Below are 24,091 nucleotides of genomic sequence, written 5' to 3'. Positions count from 1 at the left end.
AAGCTTTACCATATTCAATTTGGCGGTACTTGGAAAAAAATCGAAGTTTGCAAAACGACTGAACAGGAACAAACATTATTTAGGAATGTAAAAAACTAAGGAACTGGAAATGTTATTGTACGGGAGGCAGAGATGAGGATAAAAATGAGAACTTTTTTTACCCAAAAGTTTATTTTCATTTATGAAGCATTTTATTCCTTTTATTATATTTTTTTATTTTATTCTTAAAATTACAATCAATCTTTCTTTTTGCGAAATTGGTTCACGAAGTTTTGTTTTTTGCTTTCTAATATCCGCTTCAAAAGTTTCAGTGGACATTCTACCATATTCATAGAATTTCTCTGGATAAAATTGAAGCTATTTACGTATATGCATAGAACACTTTTCTGAAATTTATCAATTTCATGTACCCATGTCAGTGATTCCATTAAGATCCATTACCATTAACCCGAAATGAATCTTTAAGAAAGCTCTGCCTTTGGTTCCTGTTGGGATGTGCTGTCGAAGAATTGTTAGCACTGATGAAGGGAACACACGCTATGATGACATCCGAAATGAGGAAATCTACGATCAAAATGAGGTTATGGAAAAATAGTAATTCATGCTAACAATAACTCACAAGATAAAATTGGCCAAAACATTGAAGTTGATCGAAAATGACCAAAGGTCACCCGAAACGACGATAACTTGATACACTAGATGGTGATTCAAGAGACATTTAACTCCTTGATGAAGTCTGTGACCCAAGAAAATGGGAAGTTCGATATTGGTGAGAGGACCCCACTAATAAACGGGGCAAAGGCTATGAAAAAAGAATAAATTACGTTAGTTACTTCACCAAAACTCCTTGTGCACATTAACATCGAAGTCGTTCGGAAGTGCTTGTATCCTGCACTCGCAATACATTACTAGCTTATCAACCTATTCCAGAAGCCAGCAGCAGCACTGGACAGGTAAATAATCGCGGGAAGGTGTTAAGTAGGATTCGATTACCCACTATGTTCGTCGAGAGATATAAATAGAAGGATCCCTGTTTTAAGATAATACAAATGCCATCTGGCTCCTGCACCACTGTGGCCAATCTTGATTTCACTGCCCTTTCTAAGTCTCCAGACGGAACCACTTTCAACCAAATTGACCACGTGTTGATCGAACGCCGCCACCCCTCAGACTTGATGAATGTCAGAGCATATAGGGGGGCCAATATAGACTCGGATCACTATCTCGTTGGCATGGTGCTCCTAGCTCGAATAACAATACCACCTAGAATCCCCTCTGACAATCAGGTGAGAGTGAACACTGAAGCCATCCACAACACAACCCTCCGCGACACCTATAAGAGGGAAATGGATGCCGCAATAACCGCAGTCAACAGAGGTCCTGGAGATGAAGCATCAACAAATGATCTTCACAATCACCCGAAGAACATTATCATGGATACGACCACAAACATACTTGGCCCCAGCCGCAAAAGGGGTCGGAACGGCTGGTTTGACGATGAATGTAAGCTAGCAACGGAACGGAAGAATGCCGCATACCGAGTAATGTTGCATTCTCAAAGAACGCGGACACGCCCAGAGACTTATCACGAACTCCGTCGAGCGGAGAAGCGACTTCACTGACGGAAAAAGGAAGCCTGGGAGAACCAGCAAATCTATGAACTAGAAAAGTACAGGGAGCAACCGCACCAGGCGCGGAAATTTTACCAACAAGTCGGCAGGATGATGCCTTATACACCTCGATGCTCATCCTGCCGAGACAAAGAGGGAAATCTGATTTCCGACAGAATGGGCATATTAGAGCGATGGGTTGAGTACTTTGATGAGCTACTGAACAACCAGAACATCGACGAGTTGGAGGTCCCGCCAACTGAAGACGACGGACAAATACTGCCACCACCAAGTTTAGGAGAAACAGTCCGTGCAATTCATCGGCTAAAAAATCATAAGTCGCCAGGAGCCGATGGAATTACAGCCGAATTGGTTAAATATGGAGGCGACCAGTTACATCAAGCGGTTCGTCAACTTGTGATCAAGATATGGGACAGCGCATCAATGCCTGACGATTGGCAACGAGGCATTATCTGTCTCATACATAAAAAGAGAGATATCACACAGTGCAGCAATTATAGAGGTATCACGTTGCTGAGTACTATCTATAAGATATTCTCCGGTCTCTTGCTAGGCCGGATAGCCCCATACGCCCAGAACATCTTTGGCCCATACCAAAGAGGCTTTAGTCCAGGAAAATCAGCAACAGATCAGATTTTCTCTGTGCGGCAAGCGATGGAAAAACTGTTGGAATATGAACAACAGTTGCACCATCTATTCATCGACTTTAAAGCCGCCTATGATAGCATAGCCCGGGTAAAACTGTACACGGCCATGGGAGAATTCGGTATCGCAACGAAATTAATAAGACTGACTAGGCTGACCCTGACCAATGTGCGAGGCCAGATAAAAGCACCAGGATCACTCTCAAGACCATTCGATATCAACAACGGTCTACGACAAGGGGATGCGCTATCATGCGTCCTCTTTAACCTGGTCCTCGAGAAAGTGATCCGTGATGCTGAGGTAAATGCAAGAGGTACGATCCTCTTCAAGTTCACCCAACTACTGGCCCATGCTGACGATATCTACATCATGGGAAAAACCAGCCGAAACCTACAAACTGCCTTGATCCAGATCGAGCAGGCGGTCATTGGAGCGAGATCTTGGGCTGCACATCAATGAAGGCAATACAAAATATATGGTGGCAACGTCAGCACCGAAGACGAACCAACCAACAACAACAACAGAAGAAAACAACTTTGAGACCGTTGACAATTTCTCCTATCTAGGGTCGAAAATCACAACCGATAACAGCTACGATGATGAATTCCGCGCACGGTTGTTGTCACCCAACATAGCCTTTTTCAGCTTACAAAAGCTGTTCCCTCGAAACGTCTCACCACAGGAGCAAAGCTCTTACTGTACAAGACAATCACCTTGCCAGTCCTCATGTATTCCTCGGAAACTTGAGTTCTTAGCAAGAAGAATTGCGAACTCTTGGCCGCGTTCGAGAGGAGAATCCTCCGAAGAATTTTTGGCCCCCTACATGATAATGGACGATTCCGTAGCCTACATAACGACGAAATCTATGAACGATACCATGAGCGTAAGGTTGTGGATAAAATCCGGCTCAATAGGTTACGGTGGGCGGGTCACTTAATCCGTATTAATGAGGATGATCCAGTCCGGAAAGTCTATGAGAGCAAAATCTATGGTAGAAAAAGAAGACGGGGCAGACACCTGCCTTAGATGGAGCGATGGCGTGGGTCAGGACGCCAGACAGCTTTTAGGGATATCGAATTGGTGGACCTCGGCGCAAAACCGGGATGTCTGGAGTTCCTTATTAAGGCAGGCCTAGACCGGATACCGGTTGTTGCGCCGTTGATGATGATGATGGTTATTTCATTTCTGAGAGTGTTCCCTTCTACTATTGGCTATATTTGTAAAAAAATCACGTACTTAATTACTACTATATAAATTAAATAAATATATTTATGTAAAATATTGTCAGAAGTGCACGGGGCAGGCCTTGCAATTGAACAGCATTTCAAGAGCAATTTCAGGTGAAAAATAGTTTCCTTTCGAATTTCGCTCCCAGGGCAAAGACTCTATTAACTTTTTAGCATTACTTTGATCTACAGAGAGGTTACATTTGCTCATTTCATCTCTTTACAGGGTTTATTAGCCATACCAAAAATCAAACAGGAGCCATATCCCCTTGGACATTTGGGTAAGTCAAAACTTGCTCATTGATTTAACCTAGAAATTATCCAATATCAGTAGCCATTATTTATAGAATGCCTACCCTAGCATTATTGCAGTATAGTTGCATTATAGCCGACTCTCAATTAGTTACCGCAGATCGAGAATGTTGAAAAGGTAAACATTACCAGCGTAAAGTTATGTAAGGTGATTTGCAAATATAGGGCATTTGCCGAGCAAGTGACCGACTTGCCCAATTACCTGACCCAAATATCAATTTCTGCAAACTTCGCTAATAATTTTTTGCCGGTTTCATTGCTTCAGCAACAAGAAGTTTTGCTTTGCAAAGCAAATTAGATAATTCGAAAAGTATGTGCAATAAATGGGATCATATGGTGGTTTCATATGCTTATTTCATTTTCACCTGAACTAGTGTGTTGCTGACTGAGTCAACTGAGTTAACTTGTTGTAGGTCAGTAATGTCCATGTATTCAGTCATGTGCAAGACGTGTCATCTATCTACAATGAGTACGGGTATGTTGTATAAATATTTTTGGATTTCGGACCACGATGCTGAACTTCTGTTTTGGTACTGTTCAATGAAGAGCAACAAGTAAGCTCTTCTTTCTAGCACCAGCTGCCCCATCTTCTTTGAAGACCGGACTCCGCCCGGCAACAAGAATATCAGTCAAGTCCTCTCTCTTCAGACAGCTGTTCTTGCAAAGAACACTGCATTTTTCCAACAGCTTTTCAACGCTGCTTTGTGCTTTTGGCTACCAGAACCTTCCAACGGTGCTATTCCTCTCTCGCTACTAGTCGCTTTCTCCGCTAGACATTGAGCCTTTGTAACTTTTCAGTAGGAGACCATTGCGTCGCAGCTTCGCGCTTCTTGCAAACAGATTGATAGTGGAATCCCTAATTTTTCGCCAGAAGTGATGAACATGGTCTATTACCCCCTTTTAGAAATTTAGAAAATTTGTGTCGTCGTAATTATTGGGGCCATTGAATTATAAGCCCCAGCTTCTGTCTCAGCTTGGAAGTTCAGTCGCCTTAAATAGTCCCCATGATTATCTATCTATTATTAACAGAGTTGACACAAATTCTTATGGAAGTTTATGTTCATAACCGGAATCAGGCGCTAATAAAGAGCGTGTCTCACCGAGCCCGTTTAACCCGTGGAATATTCAGATATGTCTGGCAAGTAACGGAGCCGCCGGTAGCCAATTATGTAAAACGGAAATCAAAGAATTTTTAGCAAAGTTCGAAAAAAAATCAACCATTATTCTCACTCTTGTGTCTGCGAGATCCTGTATCATGTCCTTTTTAGGAAGAAACGCCCTGCTGACTAATGACCTGATTTATACTATTTCTCAAACGCCCGTATATACTGATATACTGATTGTCATTGCGTTTACAACTCCCCGCTCCTTTGCTGACTTCAAATCAGGCGGTAGTTACTTACACCCAGGCTAATACATACATTGATACCGTTGCATAACTACTGCAAATAAAATGAACAAAATCCTTCATACGTGAAGCACCGAACTTCCAGTTTCGGGCTTGTAATTCTGCTGCTCTAATTACTACTTTTGATATCCAACACTAGATTGCACAATAAGAATCAAACTGATTTTGATTCATTCAATATGTAGCCCAATTTTTCAATGTGATCTACAGACGTTCAATAGTGTTGCGCAATGCCAAATATTATGGAATATGTTGGAGTATATATTGATCGTCCAGGATCCGCTTTAAAGTCTTTGTCTGGTTTGTGATGTCCTCTCACCATTCCACAACTGACATCGAGCAAATTTCGTTCATGTCTCTACCTCACCTTTCTCTTGCTTCTTCTCTTGAAAATACAAGAGAAAGTTCTACCTCATTATCATCATCATCAACGACGCAATAACCGGTATTCGGTCTAGGCCTGCCTTAATAAGGAACTCCAAACATCCCGGTTTTGCGCCGAGGTCAACCAATTCGATATCCCTAAAAGTTGTCTGGCGTCCTGACCTACGGCATCGTTCTACCTAGCAGATATAATTTAATCTGAAGTTCCTACATCAGCGATGCTTTTTTTCATCAAATATAGTCATATGGGGTATCAAATGAAAGGTCTCCGTTTGTACTTTCCAATGCGGGTCTTAGTTTTGACATTTGTTGGAAAGGCGGGAAGTTCGGGTGGTCGAAAATGATCATTAATTTAACGGGGCCATTCTCAGAGACTGCCCAACCGAAAAATCTGAAAAAAATCAAGAGGCTGTCACTACATGGTGGCTAGGCTCCGAAGTACCCTTCATACCGATATCCCTTCAAATAAAGTTAATAATAGTATATTACTACAATTGGCTGCAGAACCCCCCTTAAGTTCGTCCTAGCATCGCGAGATCTCACTATCACTTACAAAGTTATAAAAGGTCAAAGTTGTCACTTCTTTGGAAATTCAAGATTTTGAATATCGATATCACCCGAAAGTGAGTGTTCTCACATAATATATGCGTATATTATGTGTTACGTACTAATGGAAAAAATTCAGACTCAAATGTCTTTATAAAAGAAATACACAAAAACTTTCAAACCTGAAGCGTCCAGCGGGTTCCCCGACTTGTTTAATTTGGCAGACTACCACAGTAATTTTTATGTTAAAATTTTAATAAAATAGGCCTATTCACTTATTAAAAAACAAACCTCTAACGTTCACTAATGCTGGTGTACAGTTCAACAACTAAAGTCGGTATATGCCGAAGACAAATTTATGGGAACGTGGCACTAATGTGAAGATCTGAGCTTCATTCTGTTATATTTTTCCGAAATATTTCCACTGGAAAATGCGTTAAAGGATTCAACAAAGGATTTGAAGCAAAAATTAGGGTTCATTCTTTCAAAAGCATAAACGGACGGATGAATGCAAGGGAAACTTGTAATAGCTTTTCACATCTTCCTGTACATTTTAGGTTTATGTGCCGATTGATCTACCCGCGCTTCGGGTATGAAGGCTTTGTGTTCATCTCATGTAAGAAACTTCAACGCACATATTTCTATCCGTGTATAGCCACAAATCCAATATATTCCTTCATATTTTTCTAAATTACAAAACATACGTACATATTACAGCGATAGATATTACATTACCCTCACCCTAAACAAACAAACTGCATACTTCCGAATACTGCACATATATATTAAATGCGGCTGGTTTAATGTACAAATATATCTATCTGAATTAGACACTACCCGCAAACTTCATTAGCACGCATATACTATATACCTACATAAACACATGTCTGTTTGGAGTAATTGATATTCATATACAAATGACTGAAAAACTAAAACAAAATAATTTTTTCCGGCCCCATTCATATGAACTATATGAATATGACGTCATACACGTTGTAGAATGCACGAAATTCACAAAAAATAGCAAGGTTTCACACCCTATAACTTTGTTAATAATAGTTGGATTTTCTTCACCAACTTGACCAACTTGTGCATTATATTATCCCTCACACCCTTGCCAAATTTTGTACTTCTGGGATGGATATAAGGGGGATTTCCGGCAAAATTTCTAAAATCGGAAAATATACTGTTATTAACTTTATTTGTGCACATATCGGAACCGGATGTAATTTGATTAGATTTCGTAGAGATGCCACTGTGATTGATTTTTCGGTTGAGAGCGAGACTTGTTGGTCATATTTTGAGCCCTCACTGCCCTGTGTTTCGCCTGATATCAAATATGGAACCATTCAGCCCTTTCATTTGATACCCCACATGACCACATTTTATGAAAAAAAAGTTTGCCCCCTCCATTCACATGTAAGGGGAGCCGCCCTTAAACTTAACATAAAATGGCGCCACATGCTGCATGTAAAGGGAACAACAGATCATACACTCTTACCAATTTTCGTGACAATCGGTCTAGCCATTTCCGAATAAACCGGCCCTGACAGACAGATATACAGACAGACAGACGAACAGACAGACATTGACTCGATTCTAATAGGATTTTGTGTTTACACAAAACCTTAAAAAATAAAAGAAAAAAAGGGAAGTGTCCGAGCATCTTTAAAACAGAAGTATTGGGAGTTCCCAGAAACCGGACGTTATCCATATCAACAGAAAAGTAGCAAATTGTTTTGCAATGATTGCACGTCAATATGAAAAGGTGAATTACGAAATAGAGCAAGAATAGAGCAAATACTCCCCCGTGCTGACCTTGGCCGACAAATAACGATTTATTTCAAATTTCTTCTTACAATAGTCGATGAGAAGGCATCTAATGGGTTATGTGGGGTATCTAATGTGGTGAAACTCCAAAATTAATGTTGAGACTTTGCTTCCGGTAAAGTGAAGCCAAATCCGATTTTGTCTCTCTACATTACATATGTGGATAAGATCATATAAAGTTACGGATTGACAATTAAATAAGTCGGAAACAGGAAACTCGGCGTTTCATTCATTTGTGCTTCATTAGTACGGCTTGGTGTATACGAATTTAATTTGTCAGAGTATTCAATTTAATGTGATACCGGCATTCTATTCTGTATTTTGATTTCCTATATTTTTTTTAATAATAGTATGATTCCCTTCAAAATTTACTATATTTTGCCCTATATTGTGTTTTCCTCGGACGAATTTTCCAGTGAAATTTGATAATACATTAATATGTATACTATTAATAGATTTTTTTGAACAGGGTAGATATAAAATGTATGTGAAGGCCTAGATTTTACGTAGAATCGTCCTTATATTTTTTTTCAGATTTTTCGGTTGGGTATGAGAAGCCTTCCTTTACTTCAAATTTGTACTTTTTTGTATGGGGCCCCGCACAAACCCCACGCAAAATAATACCTGGCACTGTAGTCTATATACTTTCACCAAATTGCATCTACCACAAGACCGGTGGAAAAGTTGCTTTTACCAATAGCTGCTCTTCGTTATATTTGTAACACATCATGTGGAGTATATTCGTGATCGGCATAAAATTTATTAAAGAATAAGATAATAAAATAATATGTTCCACCTTGATTGGCCATTCGTCGGGCGACGATTGAATTAATTCGCTGAAAGAGCGAGAATTGAAGCCAAGGCTTTACGTGTGTTTTTTAAAGAAACCGAAGGTTCCTGGAAAAGATATAGCAGATTAATGGTCATTTAAGTTTCGTAGTTAATAATCACATTCTTATTTTTAAATGCGTTTTTCACGAAACTGCATTTTGAAAGTCATTTGCCACCATAGCCAAAATTTATCCAACGAAATTCCTTGAAATTTTCGGAACTTATTCAGAACATATTTGTACGGTTCGCAAACTAGGATAGTTGCGATTTATTGGTTCAATCTCTGTCTGCCCGTCTGTCACACGAGATTTATTCCGAAACGACTGGAGCTCAGTCACGAAATTCGGTGAGAATTTGTGCTGTATGAATCGCTACACGTGCAAAGAATGACATCATTTGTGTTGGGTTTAAGGGGGGTTCCCACAATATACGATAGGGAAGCAAATTTTTAATCACAGAATATGGTCATGTGGGGCATTAAATGAAAGACTCAATTAGTACTTTTTGAAAATTATCTTATTTCTGACCTTGGGCGAAGCGCAGAGGAGTAAGAACCCGAAATGTATGTCCCAAAAAGTGAAGCAGGTCTCGTTTTGAGAACCTATCCAAACGAAATACTGAAAAAAATCAAAGTGATGCACTTATAAAAAATCTAGGCCTCCAAATACATTCCATCTCGATATCTGGTCAAATAAAATAAATAGTAGCATATTACTATATTCTAGAAATTTACTTGAAAACTCTCCTCAAATTTATACAATTTTGCAGTAACATAGCTGAATGTATGTCGCATGATACTGGCTGGTTTCACTATAATCGTATTGAAATCACCAAAGTTATAGTACCTCAAATTAGTACATCTCATGAAGGAATTACAAATTACTATACACTTATTACCACTTATTACTAGAACTCTACACCACAAATCATTCCATTACATTACCAACTGCTGAAACGATTTGCAATGTAGGAATTGGCTTGGTGTGGCTTAACCGCTTTTTGCGAGTTGCAATATTTTGATGGGGACCACACGGATTTTTGATGGGAGCCATATGCGATTTTTATTTACAGTTTTTTTTTGCTTTTTACTCACTTGAAAATTGAATTCATAAGAAAAAATATAGTATCATCAAGTTTGATATAAATTATTTTATTCCGCCATGCTATTAACATAGGATGCTTGTCCGAAACCCAGATAAAGGAGGAGGGTTAGAGGTAACGTACTTTGTACAACCTTCAGTAAAACGAAAATCAAATGTTGAGATCAAGGAAAGAGATAAATAGAGTATAGTTGGAGTTATTCCCCTATGCTAAATCCTTCCTAACCTCTCTTGGTAACAGGTCCCGCGACAGGCCGATCAAGAAAATGCATCCAATGTCGTTAGAACCAAGATGATCAGATCGAGTAACAAGCTTCGGAGAAATGCTAGGTCGACGCGGCAGAACGGACCACGGTCCTGTCGAGAAATGGGCAAAGGTTTAGGACGCATGGACGGCGTCAGGGTGTAAGTAAGTTAGTCCGAACAAAACAAATACGTGTCAGCACGGTAAACGTTGGCACCCTAACTGGAAAGACCGAAAAAACTTGCAAGAGCCCTTCGGAAAAAGCGCGTTGCTATCCGCGATTTGTAAGAAAACCGATGGTCTGGTGCCAAAAGCTGCAACATAGAACGCGAACGTGGTAAAAATTGCTATAAACTTCTGTATTTTAGTAGCTCCCACACTCAATACGGTGTTGGCATTGCCATCTTAAAGGTTTTTCGTCATACCATTAACGAAGTCGACAGATTTGATGATCGGCAGATGAAGTTTACCATTATATCAGCTGATCGCACTATTCACTTCTTCATCGCATATGCACCACAGACAAGTCGACCTGATAAAAAGAAAAGAGCCTTCTGGCAACCTTGACAACCATACCATCATTGCCGCTGACCTTAATGGTCATGTGGGTGAAAAGGCAGACGCTAACAGGTGCCATGGGGGGGTTCGGAGCACTCAATGAGGGTGGCGAGGGTATAATCGATTTTACGGAGACCCATGCCTTTGTACTTATGAATATATGGTTCATCAAACGATTGTCTCATCTTCTTACATTTTATATTGGGAACAGTAAAACGCAAATCGAGTATATTCTCATAAGACGCCGACATTTTACCACTGTGATTGATTTTAAAGCCGTTCCTTAGAAGACCATCACACCTCAACATCGGCCGTTGATTTCCGTCCTGCGATTTAAGTCATCGATAAAACATCGTGAGGAACGCACTGGTCTGCCACGCATTAAAAAGGGCGTGAGAAAAAAAGAAGAAATAATCTCACTTATGCGACTGCCAACCATTACGAATGTGGAAGAATTGTGGAACCAAATGAAAATCACGATCCACAAAACGGCCTCTGCAACCCTCGGGGTCACCAAGCCAGGTAAGCGGTACATCAACCGAGATACTTGGCTTCGGAATGACGATGTTGAAACGAAGCTTCGTGGAAAGAAATGCATCTACTACAAATTTCTCGACGATAAAACGCTCGCCAATTGACAAATTTATAAGAATGTCAATTGGGAAACAAAACAAGTGATCGATGTTACCCGAGCGGTCTATTACAAAAACCTCTACGAAAAACTGGACACTCGGGATGGTGAGACAGATCGGGAAGATAGCGAGATTATTTCAAGCAGATTTCATCTGAAGAATTTGTTATTTCTCCACTTCCACAATCATTGTGGACATTTGGAGCAGTGGTACGATGGCAACGGAGCACTGGAAACCGAAGAGCTGGGACCAAACACTGTGGCTCAGTGAATTCTTCAATCGGATTAGTAGAAGAAGTACCACAGTTCCAATTTGGAAAAAGAAAGGTGGTCTAGAAGAATGTTCAAATCACCGTACGATTCGGTTACTTTTCCATGCCATGCCATCAAGATTTTTGAACGGATTCTCGACAACAGTATTCGCGGAATCGTTGAAATAAAGGGCAGAGGTAACTCATCAGACGCTGCCTCACCTCTGCCCTGGAAGCAGCGTGACCGAAGTGGCTTGCAGGTGTTGTACGCTCCCTCTTATAATTCGCAAAACACAACAAGGGTACGAATTATATTCAAAGTAAATCCGCCCATAGTTCAGACCAAAGCTTGGCCGGAGAAAGACAATTTCTTTTTAGGGATTGAGGAGCCCTAAATCCGCATCCATTTAATGTCGGACCGGAAGAAATGGGAACTTGCTCCCAATTTTGATGGTCCACGAACTCCTCTTTTTGGGTTAACACTTAAAGTTCAAAAATGAAAAGAGGTGCGAAGAGGGCTACGGTTTCGTACCAGGGCAGCGGCAACTCATTCTTGTTATGGACACTGTCACACGGGACATCCAACGTCAAGCGCCCTATACAATGCTTTATGCAGATGACTCCTCACGTCTAATAGTAAAAATGATCTCGAGCAACTTGTCCAAAAATGGAATGATCACCTCATGCAATACGATCTCAGATTGAATCTGAATAAAACTGAGTTTTTGACGACCGAACCAATGAAACAGGCACAATCACTGAGCGATTTAAATATCTCAGGGCAATGCTATAAGCTAATAGAGAACTGCTCTCAACTGGTGTTCTTTGTGATCGACGTATCAATGAACGTCTCAAATCTAAAATTTATCGGAATGTCGTCCGTCCTCTCGCCCTCTATGGTTCTGAGTGTTGGCCGACTATAAAAAACAATAAACAGCGTCTTGTGGTAATGGAGCCGAAGTTGCTGCATTGGACCAGTGGCATGATACATTTTGATCACATTCGGAATGAGAATATCTGCGATCGATATGGAGTTACAACGATCGTGGAAAAATTACGAGAGAGGTTTTTTCGATGATATGGTCACGTAATTCGCGCTAACGAGAATTCACTTGCCAAGATTGGTCTGAACATTGAAGTCGATGGGAAACGATCAAAAGGCCGGCCAAAATAACGGTCGCTTGATATGCTCGATGGGGATTTAAAAGCCACGACATTGCATCGAGATCAGACATTTGATAGGCCCAAATGGCGAGCCTTTTGAACGGGACAAAGGCTGAAGAAAAAGAAGATCAATATAATTTAAAGGCTGAAGAAAAAGAAGATCAGTATAATTTACTCGAGCCAGCCATATGTATGTTTTTATATGCATATGTAAATGACGCTTTGGGTTGGTGCCCAATTCAGATAGATAGATAACAAGCAATATTCAATATAGGTACTTTATCTGTATATATGTATACTTTTATAAATCGGAAGTATAAATACGATCAATTTATTTACATGCATATATAAGTATAGTATTCGGTAATAGGCAATGTTTGTCTGTTTCGGGTGAACATAATGTCTACGTCTGTACTATGTACGTATATCTTGTTTTTTGATAAAAACATGAAGGAATATTTTGGTTTTTAAGCCATATACGAATGCAAAAATGTGCGTAGAAAGTTTCTCACAAAGATGAACAATAAACCTTTATATTCAAAGTACTAGCTTCCGATATTCCGACTTGTTAGGTTTTGATCATGGAACTTACAATACCGTAAATCCAACTTTATTAGTTTAAAGGGATTAGAAGACTATGTGGAGTGTGGAGCGAACTCCAGCAAATACCTATCTATCTAAGAGCATAGAATCGTTGTTTTTGAGTACAAGGTACTCAAATAAATTAATGTTAAATAAAAAAACCTACGCTGCGACATAAGAAATGAACATGCGCCAAACGCTAGCGACCGATAGTTGTTCATTGTGAAGCGTTCTCCTTCCAATGCCCGTCGTTCCAGTAAACAAATCAGTATAGCCATAGCCTCCGTTTGCTTAAAAATTGTTTTTAAGGTTTTGCGTCGAAAGGGCTGTATTGTACCTTTTTATTTATTTTAATGACAATACACAAAAAGTAAATTTCTAGTTACATATTGTCCTCAAAGAAAGGAGCACTAAGGGAGCTGTAGGGTGTTGTAGCACCGTCATAGTTTCGGGATAGGGGATTAAAAGTAGATCTCCAGCTTCATGAAGGGAACTTCAAAATTATCCGCACTACGTATACTATAGGCAATTACAGAGTTTGAAATTTACCGCAATATCATCCGTCCTGTCGCTCCCTATAGTTCTGAGAGTTGGCCGACTATAAAGAAAATGAACGACGTCTTGCGGTAATGGAAACGAAGATGTTGATTTGGACTAGTCGCGTGACACGTTTTGATCACGTCCGAAATAAGGATATCTGCGAGAGAGGCGTAATTCGCGGTAACGAGAATTCACTTGTCAAGATTGGTCTGAACATCCAAGTCAATGGTAAGTGACCAAGAGGCCGGCCGAAACAACGATGGCTTGATACGCTCGATGCCTCGCGTTTGCATTCAGATCAGACATTTGATAAAATAAAATGACGAAACCGCTCACAAAGACCCGACCACGCTTGTAAATGGGATAAAAGCTGCAATAAAAGAAAAAGAAGAAGTTTGATATAAATTCTTTTAGTCATTTGTAAATTGAATTCATAAGAAAATATATAATATCGTCAATTGTGATATAAATTCTATTACTATAAGAAAGTTAGAGCGTCAAGTTTGTCTCCTTCGTTTGAATTTGCTGCATTCTAAAACTCCAGGAAATATCAACACCACATTGAAACCCATAAGTCTGTTATGCACTACACCACGTTGCTATATCTATATAAGCTGAGCGTGTTCTTTCTACTTGTAAACTATTGGAAAATTTCTTTAAAACGCTTTCAACTGAAAACCACTTAGTAATTGTATTAATTGCCAATTACGAGCTAATCCTAATAAGATTATCAAACACCGAGGATAGTAGGTGGGTGGGTGGACCTCGTGAAATGACAATGGTTAAACAGGCAAGAGACGGGTGGCCGTTTTTCCTTTTTTAAGGTTTTGTGTGAAACAAAACCTTATTAGAATCGATTCGATGTCTGTCTGTCCGTCTGTCTGTCTGTCTGTCTGTCTGTCTGTCTGTCTGTCTGTCCGTCTGTCTGTCTGTCTGTCTGTCTGTCTGTCTGTCTGTCACAGCCGATTTATTCGGAAACGGCTGAACCGATTGTCACGAAAATTGGTAGGAGTATGTGATCTGCCGTTCCCTTTACATGCAGCAACTGACGCCATTTTATGTTAAGTTTAAGGGGGGCTCCCCATACATGTAAAAGGAGGGTGCAAAATTTTTTTTCACAAAATGTGGCCATGTGGGATATCAAATGAAAGGTCTCAATTAGTACTTTTAGAAACTGGTTCAATATTTTATATGGGGTGAAACATAGGGGAGTGAGGGCTCAAAATATGACCCCCAAGAAGTGTAACAGGTCTCGTTCTCAGAACCTATCCAACCGAAAAATCTGAAAAAAATCACAGTGGTGCATCTCTGCGAAATCTAGGCCTCAAAATATATCCGGTTCCGATATCTGCACAAATAAAGTTAATAATAGTATACTTCCACATTTTAGAAATTTACCCGGCACCCCCCTTATATTCGTCCCAGAAGTACAAAATTTGGCATGAATATAACGAAAAGCATAGTGCACAATTTGGTCAAGTTTGAAGAAAATCCTACTATTATTAACAAAGTTATAGAGGGTAAAACTTTACAATTTTTTGTGAATTTCGTGCACTCTACAACCTGCATGACGTCATCATTACATATCAATTCGTCAATACCACACGAAGTAAGTTCGTATAAATTGGGTGGAAAAGAATTATTTTGTTTTAGTTCTTTAATCATTTGTATATGAATATCAATTATTCCAACGAGACATGTGTGTATGTAGGTATATAGTATATGCGTGCTAGTGAACTTTGCGGGTAGAGCCTAATTCAGATAGATATAAGAAGTAAATCGAAAATATGGGTACGATCAATTTATATACGAGCCTATATGTTGTACAGTATTCGAAAATAGGCAGTTTGTTTGTTTAGGGTGAGCGTAACATCTACGGCTGTAATATGTACGTATGTCTCGTAGTTTTGTAGCTGGATACGGGTATAAAAATGTGCGTTGAAATTTCTTAGATAAGATGAACACAAAACCTTTATACCCGAAGCACAAGCTTCCGGTATTCCGACTTGTTTATTTTTTATTAAGGGGGGAAACTACATTAGAAGGCCTTTTTCACACACTTTTTTGAGATTTTTTTCGTGGAAAGAATTATTCGGAATTTAGTCAAATTGGGATATTATATTAGTCATATTCCGAGCAACTTTGGAGGTATAAAAGTTTTGTAATGTGGGAAAGTTTCTACACACATTTTTCCATTGGTATATGGCTAAAAAGTCGAAATATTATTTCATATTTTTTCAAACTGCAAGATATAAGTGCATATTATAGAGGTACATATTATGCTCACCTTTAATAAACAAACATTGCATATTAACGAATACAATATTTATACATGTACGTATATAAATTGACAGTACACATATTTCCGATTTACTTCGTGTACAAAAGCATACATTCCATATGTGTACATATACAGTACATATATTGGATACCGCTGGTTTAATGTACAAACATATCTATTTGAATTAGGTACTATCCCACTTTGTTAGCAGATTCCCAGACCATACGTTCTCACAAAATTTTGCGGCAACCGCTCCAGTCATTTCCGAATAAATCGAGTGTAATAGACAGACAGACGATTCTAATAAGGTTTCGTTTCATACAAAACCTTAAAAAGCCGATTCAGAAAACCTTCCAATGGCGTTTCTCCTTACGGTTTTGTGTGAAATAAAACAAAATAGGAAATTTAATGGAAATTCAACGATTGTTAACAACGTTATAGAGCGTAAAGGTTTTGTATATGAATTAATTGCAGTCTAAGATGCGTATGACGTCATTTTCATATGAAATGGATTCATTTAAAGAGCACAAAGCATGTAAATATTTTATTTTTAACTTTTTTTTTAGTTATTTGTATATCAGCATCAATTAGTCGATTAGGCAGATGTGTATATGCTAACAGAATTCCGATTAGTGACCAAATAAATTGGTATACATATGTATTAATAATATAATAACAATAATCGTTGGCGGAACAATCCATATTGAAGTGTGTTGGAGCACTTCATTCAAGACTGTAACGGTATACTACAGTACACTGTAGGAGGCAAGTGGTCAGCATTGCGCTCGCCTGAGGTTATTACCCTGATTTCAGTCAGGTACTCATTCACAGCTGAGTCCACTGATATCCGACGTCAAATCACAATACAAATGTCTCTCTCTGACCGTATGACAGCCTTGTGCTCTAACCACGCAGTCATCCAGACACATATTGCACGTATTGCCTTATTTAATTCAATTTGCGTGCAGAGTGTGTGCATATATACATATATATGTATGCATCCGTACACGGTAGTAGAATATAATTGTTTGTTTAGAATGAGCAATATTTGTGACTTAATATCCAGATGTGTAAATTATGCAATTTGGAAATATATGAAGACTATTTTAAATTTTTAGCATAGAAAGTTTCTCACATAAGATGAACACAAACGCTTTATGCCCGAAGCGTCGAATTTCCGGTATTCTGACTTCTTTTTTTAAGGTTTTGTATAAACACAAAACCTTATTAGAATCGAGTCGATATCTGTCTGTCTGTCTGTCACACCCGATTTATTCGGAAATGACTAGACAGATTGTCGCGAAAATTGGTAAGAGCGTGTGATCTGTTGTTCCCTTCATATATACCGGTATTTTGTGTTGAGTTTAAGAGGGGGCTTTTTTTCATAAAATATGGCCATGTATCAAAGAAAAGGGCTCGATTAGTACTATCTTATCCATATTTGGTTCCATATTTGATATCGGGTGAAACATAGGGGAGTGAGGGCTAAAAATATGGTCATCAAAATGTGTAACAGGCATCGTTCTCATAACCAATCCAAGCAAAATATCTGAAAAAATCACAGTGGTGCATCTCTACGAAATCTAGGCATCCAAATACATCCGGTTAATAGCAGTTTATTTCCACATTTCGGGATTCGCCCTTATGTCCATTTCAAAAGTACAAATGGGTGTGAGGGATAATATAATGCACAAGTTGGTCAAGTTTGAAGAAAATCCAACTATTATTAACAAAGCTATAGGGGGTGAACCTTTGGCATTTTTTGTGAATTTCGTGCATTCTACAACGTGTATGACGTCATCACCACAACGATGTGATTTCATATGAATGGGGTCGGAAACAGTTATTTTGTTTTCGTTTCTTAGTCATTCGTATATGAATTTCAATTACTCCAAACAGACATATGTGTATGTAGGTATATAGTATATGCGTGCTAATGAAGTTTGCGGGTAGTGGCTAATTCAGATAGATATGTTTGTACATTAAATCAGTCACATTTAATATACGTACTATATATGTACATATGTATGCTTTTATGGACGAAGTAAATCGGAAATATGGATACAATCAATTTATATACGTGAATATATATATATATACAGTAATCGGAAATAGGCAGTTTGTTTGTTTAGGGTGAAGGTAGTATCTATGGCTGTAATATGTACGTATGTCTTCTAAAAATATCAAGGAATATTTTGGATTTGTAGCTGCATACGGATAGAAAAATGTGCGTTGAAGTTTCTTACATAAGGCGAACACAAAACCTTTATACCCGAGGGCGAGCCTCCCGTATTCCGACTTGTAAACAAGGAGGATGGAAATACGAAAAAAAAATTTCCCTTTAATATTTTTTAATAATTCTAGTTTGCTAACCGTGGTATACTCCACACGATAAAATGCCGTTTATTGTTTTCTTTAAGAAGAGAAGGGTACCCTCAGGCGTAGTACCCGAAAACCCCCCTTTTTGGAATGGGTGGATTAGTTGCTACGTGCTTCAATAATGAGCGATGCTACCGGTTTGAAAAATTGTTACGTAAGCTCCAGATATTAATAAATATATGATGAAAATTTCGCCTTTGTATCTTCATTCAGTTCTTCGAAAAAAATTCACAAAAAGGCGGAAACAAATCGAGAAACCGGAAGCTGAGCGCTTCAAGTATGAAAGGTTTTGTTTGCTTCTTCTGTGAGTATATTTGACTGTAGAACTATCCCATTTGTGCGAATAGCCCGTTATGTATCTGCATTAAGCAAGTCTGACTACTCACTTTAATGTGATTTTGATAGTTAGTTGCAGTAAATTTGTGTCCGGATAGCTGAGTGGTTGGAGCGCAATGCTGTCGTACGGAAGGTCACGGTTCAAATCTCATCGGTGACAGTGGATTTTGTATCGTGATTTGACGTCAGATACCAGTCGACTCAGCTATGAATGAGTACCTGAGTCAAATCAGGGTAATAATCTCGGGGAGCGCAATGCTGACCACATTGCCTCCTACAGTGTACTATAGTACCGTTACGGTCTGGAATGAAGTGCTCTAACACACTCCAAGGCCTTGATCCAATATGGATTGTTGCGCCAACGATTATTACTATTAAATTTACATGATAAAGTCAACTTTGAGCTACTGTAACTTTGTTACTAATAGTATGATTTTTATCAAACTTAGGGACAATATGCTTCATACTATATTTTATACTACTACCTTTTATAACTGTAGGATAAACTTAAGGGCGGTTTTACTCAATTTCACAAAAATATGCTAATATACTATTATTAACTTAATTTGAACGGATATCGATAGGGAGAATATTTTGAGGCCTGGGCACCATATAGAGGCAGCTTCATGATTTTTTTCAGATTTTTCGGTTGAGTAGTTTCTGAGAATGGGTCCGTTAAAGAAATCAAAATTTTCCACCCTTCCCACTCTCCGCCTTTCTACCAATCTCAAAACTAATACCGACTTCGAAAAGTACTAATCAAGACCTTTCATTTAATATCCCACATGACTATATTCGGTGAAAAAAAATTTTACAAAACCTTAAAAAGGCCTTGACGCAGGATAACCCCATTAGGTCAAAGGCCATTATCATCCTTCACCCTCCAAATAAAGGTAAGGCTCCGCAGTTCCCCGATATGTTTGAATTTCAGTCAGAAAAGATGAAATATCATATGGCAACTATTCCTCAACACCTTTAAACTCCTTAGATCCAGTTCAAACACTTAGCTGAAATCTATCTGTTAGAGCCACTCCCAATCGGCTTTCAAAGTTAACGCTTTCATGCTTATATTCCTATAAAAAGGACCAGCTTCATTGAGATCCATGGCGCTGATTTGACCTGCTCCTATCACATAGATCCTAACCCGGAGAAACCGTAAAAGTAAGCCCTAACGCAGAGCACTTTGAGCGAGGAGGTTTTAATAAGCAAGATTTAACATATAATCGCTCTGCTGAAGTTTCCTTTCACAACAAACTTCATTATGTCGTTGTCTGCAGCCAAGCTTCTAATATCTGATATAGTCTTTCGTTCGCCCTATGAGTTCACGGGTATTTAATCATTGGTCACCCTTTATAACTAACTAACATAAGAAGCTTTAATGTCCTCCTTAAATTTTACAATGGCTAGATGACTTGCATAATTTTAACTGCTTAGAGCTTAGCTCTCCTGCATAATCTATTACTGAGAACGGTGAGAAGTTAACGCTTTATTGTAACTTTCATGCATATTCATATGCACCATATACAGTTAGAATATCCCTCCGTTTATTGTATTATTGAAATAAACAAATAGATATAATAATTTTTGTCTTAAATCTTTCGTTGGTTGGGTTTGTTGTGTACAAAGTAAATCTTTTTCTTCTTTAGTGTACGATAACGTGAAAACATCCCAACACACATCTGTGATAGAGAGAGTACCCGAGACGCATAGCTCGCCGAAACCTTCAATTCCCTCGATTAAAACAGAAGACATACAAAGTTTAGTTTTGAATGAACGTCCGAATACAAAGTGAGTCCTGACAAACTTAATGATAATAGCAAGCATTCTATTTCCAATACCTTCACTCTAGTTCAAATGCCAATTCGGTGTCATCTGAAAGGAGTTCAACGACAAAACCACCTTACAGCTACGTAGCGTTAATAGCAATGGCAATACAGGTCGGTAACGATTTCAATCAAATATTTCCAACTTGGTGACGTTTCCACCAATAAAACTGAATACGGGCAGTTGCTGATAATGAGCAATTTCAGAATTCACCGATGAAACGGGCGACACTAAGTGAAATCTATTCTTTCATAACATCGCGGTTCCCATATTTCGAAAAGAACAAAAAAGGCTGGCAAAATTCAATCCGACATAATCTAAGTTTGAATGAATGCTTCCAGAAAGTACCTCGAGAAGGTGGTGGAGAAAGAAAAGGAAACTATTGGACATTAGGTAACAACCTTCTTTTTTGTCTAAAGCCACGATAACCGAGTTCGTACTCCTAGATACCCAATATGAGGATATGTTTGAAAATGGCAACTACAGAAGGCGGAGGAGAATGAAGAGGCCTTACAGGACTGCGGGCCATTTTTCGAAAATGTTCAGCGAACCGTATGGCAACCCAACAAACTTCCCCTCGCGGCCCACGTTATTTACTCAGAATCCTTATCAAACATATCCAAGATATGACGCAGGGTAAAGCTAACCAAATAATTAGATGACTTCATTTTCAGTTTCTGTTTTCGCTTTTTCGATGTAGGGCCCATTGGATGCCACCCAATTATCCTTCATGTTCGACGCGGTCAGCGTATTCGTATAGCAATCCAGTAAGTTAGGCTTTAACGATATTCGACATTTTTTTTCCTTACTGCAAATATTATGGTTTTTGTATTTCCTACAGTTGCAGCAACCCGTTCAAACCGTGCCTTTGAACACGTACCCAAGCATCCCCAACAACATAGGTATGCTGCCTTTATTTCTGAATTTTCTTTTTTCAGTATTTTAATAAAAATGTAAATTTCGTTCATTCATTTCAATCAGCGATATCCACAATTTCTGGAAGGCCGTCATCACCGTGTTCAAGACATTACGATAGTGCGCCATATCCATACTGGGATCCATCATGTAAGAATTTTACGTTAATAAGAACATTTTTTTGAAATTCCAAAATACGATATTGCCACTGCGAACGTGTCATACTTGTCTTCCAATTGCAAGCGACGACATGGTGCTCTTTCCGGCAAGTTGTAGTGTCACTAGCAAGTTTATCCAGCCTACATTTTCCCCCAATCCATTTTAAAAGACCAATCTAACTCAAACCATTTCACTATCCATTTAAAATGCTATTATATGCAATCAAGTCCTGAATTTGTGCTGCTTTTTTCTCAACAGTGTCGCTTTCCATGATGAAGGATGATTTATCATTACAAGTGAGTGTAAACTCTTCGCAACAGGATTATTCGGCAAACACGAAAGAGTATCTCCAGCAGCAACAGTAGTTCCAAGGTTATTGTTATTCTATAAGGGAAGGAAGTATTTATTTGAATGGTCCTAGAAAGTTTTTAACATTACGAAGGTAACTTCGCGGCTCAAAATATTTAAATTTAACTTAAGTACATTATTGGAAAAAAATCATTTAACTAGTTTAAGTACAATCCGAAGCATGTAAAATATTTATTATATCCGTCCAAGTTCATTGATAAAGAAAAGCAAATGTAATAAAAAGTTACACGTAGAAAGTCTGTTTTATTTCAATCGTCCCAGCTCTTGTGGTTATTTTCAAGGCTTTTTGTGAAACGAAACATTGTCAAAATTGGTTCAATTTCTGTCGTCTGTCTGCGTTTGTCACACCTGATTTACTCGAAAACGAATGAAGCTATTCTCACCAAACTTGGTGAGAAGGTGTTGTCTATAAATCCCTTTATCTATAGCAATAGACTGCCCATCTTATTTTCACTAATGTCAGAAATCACTTCTCACAAGTCACGCCAAAAAACTTCAGTAGAACCGCACCTGGAAGTTACTCATAAAAATACAAAAGTGTCAAAATTAATTTAGTGAGTGAAATTGTCAAGGAGGACGGTGAAATATTGTTTCATACTTTGCTCCGTATAAAACTCCCCAAACCTCTCTAAAAGCTTTTTTAACTGTCCCGTAAGAAGTGCATCGCCATCACCCGATGGAATCCAGTTTCTTTGTGAGTTCACATTTAATAAACAATCTTAATTGAGAATATATGACTGAATTTTATAATTAGAATTTAGAATTTTGCGCTACTATTATTCGTTTTTCGTTTCCCCATACAAGGGAAAAAGAGTGGCACATGTTCACAGGATATGGCTTGTAGCATATCAAATGAAAGGGCTCGACTAGTGCATTTCTAAACTGGTCCTATTTTTGATTTTGCATGTCTTATAGAGAGTGAGAACTACAAATGTGAGAAATTGGATCCAAAAACCTCCCTTTAGTTTATCTTACAAGTACATTTGGCACTAGTATAAGAGATAATCAAGGGCATAATTCTGGGAAGTTTTAAGGAAATCCAACTTTTATTAACAAAGTTATAGAAGATCTAAATCAGTTACGTGAATTTATTGCACTCTAAGAAATGTATGACGTCATCATCATATAAAGTGAACTGGAATGAACGGCGGCTCGCAAAAACAGCATTTCAGTTTTCCTTTTAAGGTTTTGTTAGTTATTTGTATATCAGCATCAATTACTCCAGACAGACATATGTATATGTAAGTTTTAATGAAGTTTGCGGGTACTGCCAAATTAAGATAGGTATATATCTGCGTTAGTATCAACGGTATTCAATTTACGTACACATGTGTATGTATACTTCTGTGTACGAAGTAAAGCGGAAACATTCAGGTACTTTCGATCAATTTAGATGTTATGTATGCGTCAATATGCGATAATAGGCAATGTTTGTTTGTTTAGATATATACATATCTTGGAGTTTGGAAATATATGAAGAAATATTTTGAATTTTCGCTACATGGAGAAAGTTTCTCACATAAGATGAGAACATAAAACCTTTATACCCGAAGGGCCCAGTGTCCGGTATCCCGACTCTTTCTCTTTTTAAGCACAAAAAATATCCTTAAAACTCAGTTAACTATCTATTCGATGGTTTTCCTACATAAATTTTCTGATATTCTGGTACTTGTTACTCGTCCTATTACTTTATTCTGCTGACTTCTGTTTTAGTGCTATTTCCCTCTCTAAATGCTACCACGAGAGGGGGTGGAAAGGGGGGTCCCCGGGTCCGACTTCTTGGGTATCGGACATAGAAATTTCTATGAAAAGAGATATTAGAGAGTCCCGTGTAATTTTTATCCCCGACTCACATAACTTTCACCCCGGACTCAACTTTTCCCTTAACTTTCACCCCGTGTTCACATTGTTTGTCTATTTGCTGATGACTTTTCAACGTTTCTCT

General features: G+C 38.5%; 1 protein-coding gene across 3 annotated transcripts in view; it reads left to right on the top strand.

Annotated features, from left to right (window-relative positions):
• LOC119654723 (forkhead box protein D3-A-like) overlaps nt 1-22,378 on the top strand; it is a 73,968-nt gene extending 51,590 nt beyond the window's left edge. The window contains exons 3-11 of one of the 3 annotated variants that reach the window (XM_038060246.1): nt 3,729-3,783; nt 20,526-20,667; nt 20,729-20,816; nt 20,910-21,096; nt 21,150-21,339; nt 21,404-21,470; nt 21,545-21,605; nt 21,685-21,768; nt 22,036-22,378. In XM_038060246.1, the coding sequence (XP_037916174.1) occupies nt 3,729-3,783; nt 20,526-20,667; nt 20,729-20,816; nt 20,910-21,096; nt 21,150-21,339; nt 21,404-21,470; nt 21,545-21,605; nt 21,685-21,768; nt 22,036-22,142 (981 nt within the window). In that variant the 3' untranslated portion in view covers nt 22,143-22,378. Of the gene's footprint in view, nt 1-3,728; nt 3,784-20,525; nt 20,668-20,725; nt 20,817-20,909; nt 21,097-21,149; nt 21,340-21,403; nt 21,471-21,544; nt 21,606-21,684; nt 21,769-22,035 lie in introns of all 3 variants that reach the window. The other 2 variants (XM_038060245.1, XM_038060247.1) reach the window with 2 other exon arrangements.
• The last annotated feature ends 1,713 nt before the right edge of the window (nt 22,379-24,091 follow it).

The sequence above is a fragment of the Hermetia illucens genome, chromosome 4 (genome assembly GCF_905115235.1).
Source record: "Hermetia illucens chromosome 4, iHerIll2.2.curated.20191125, whole genome shotgun sequence".
Classification (NCBI taxonomy): domain Eukaryota; kingdom Metazoa; phylum Arthropoda; class Insecta; order Diptera; family Stratiomyidae; genus Hermetia; species Hermetia illucens.
The sequence above is the reverse complement of the archived record's forward strand: the minus strand, read 5'-3'. Positions and strand labels throughout refer to the sequence as shown.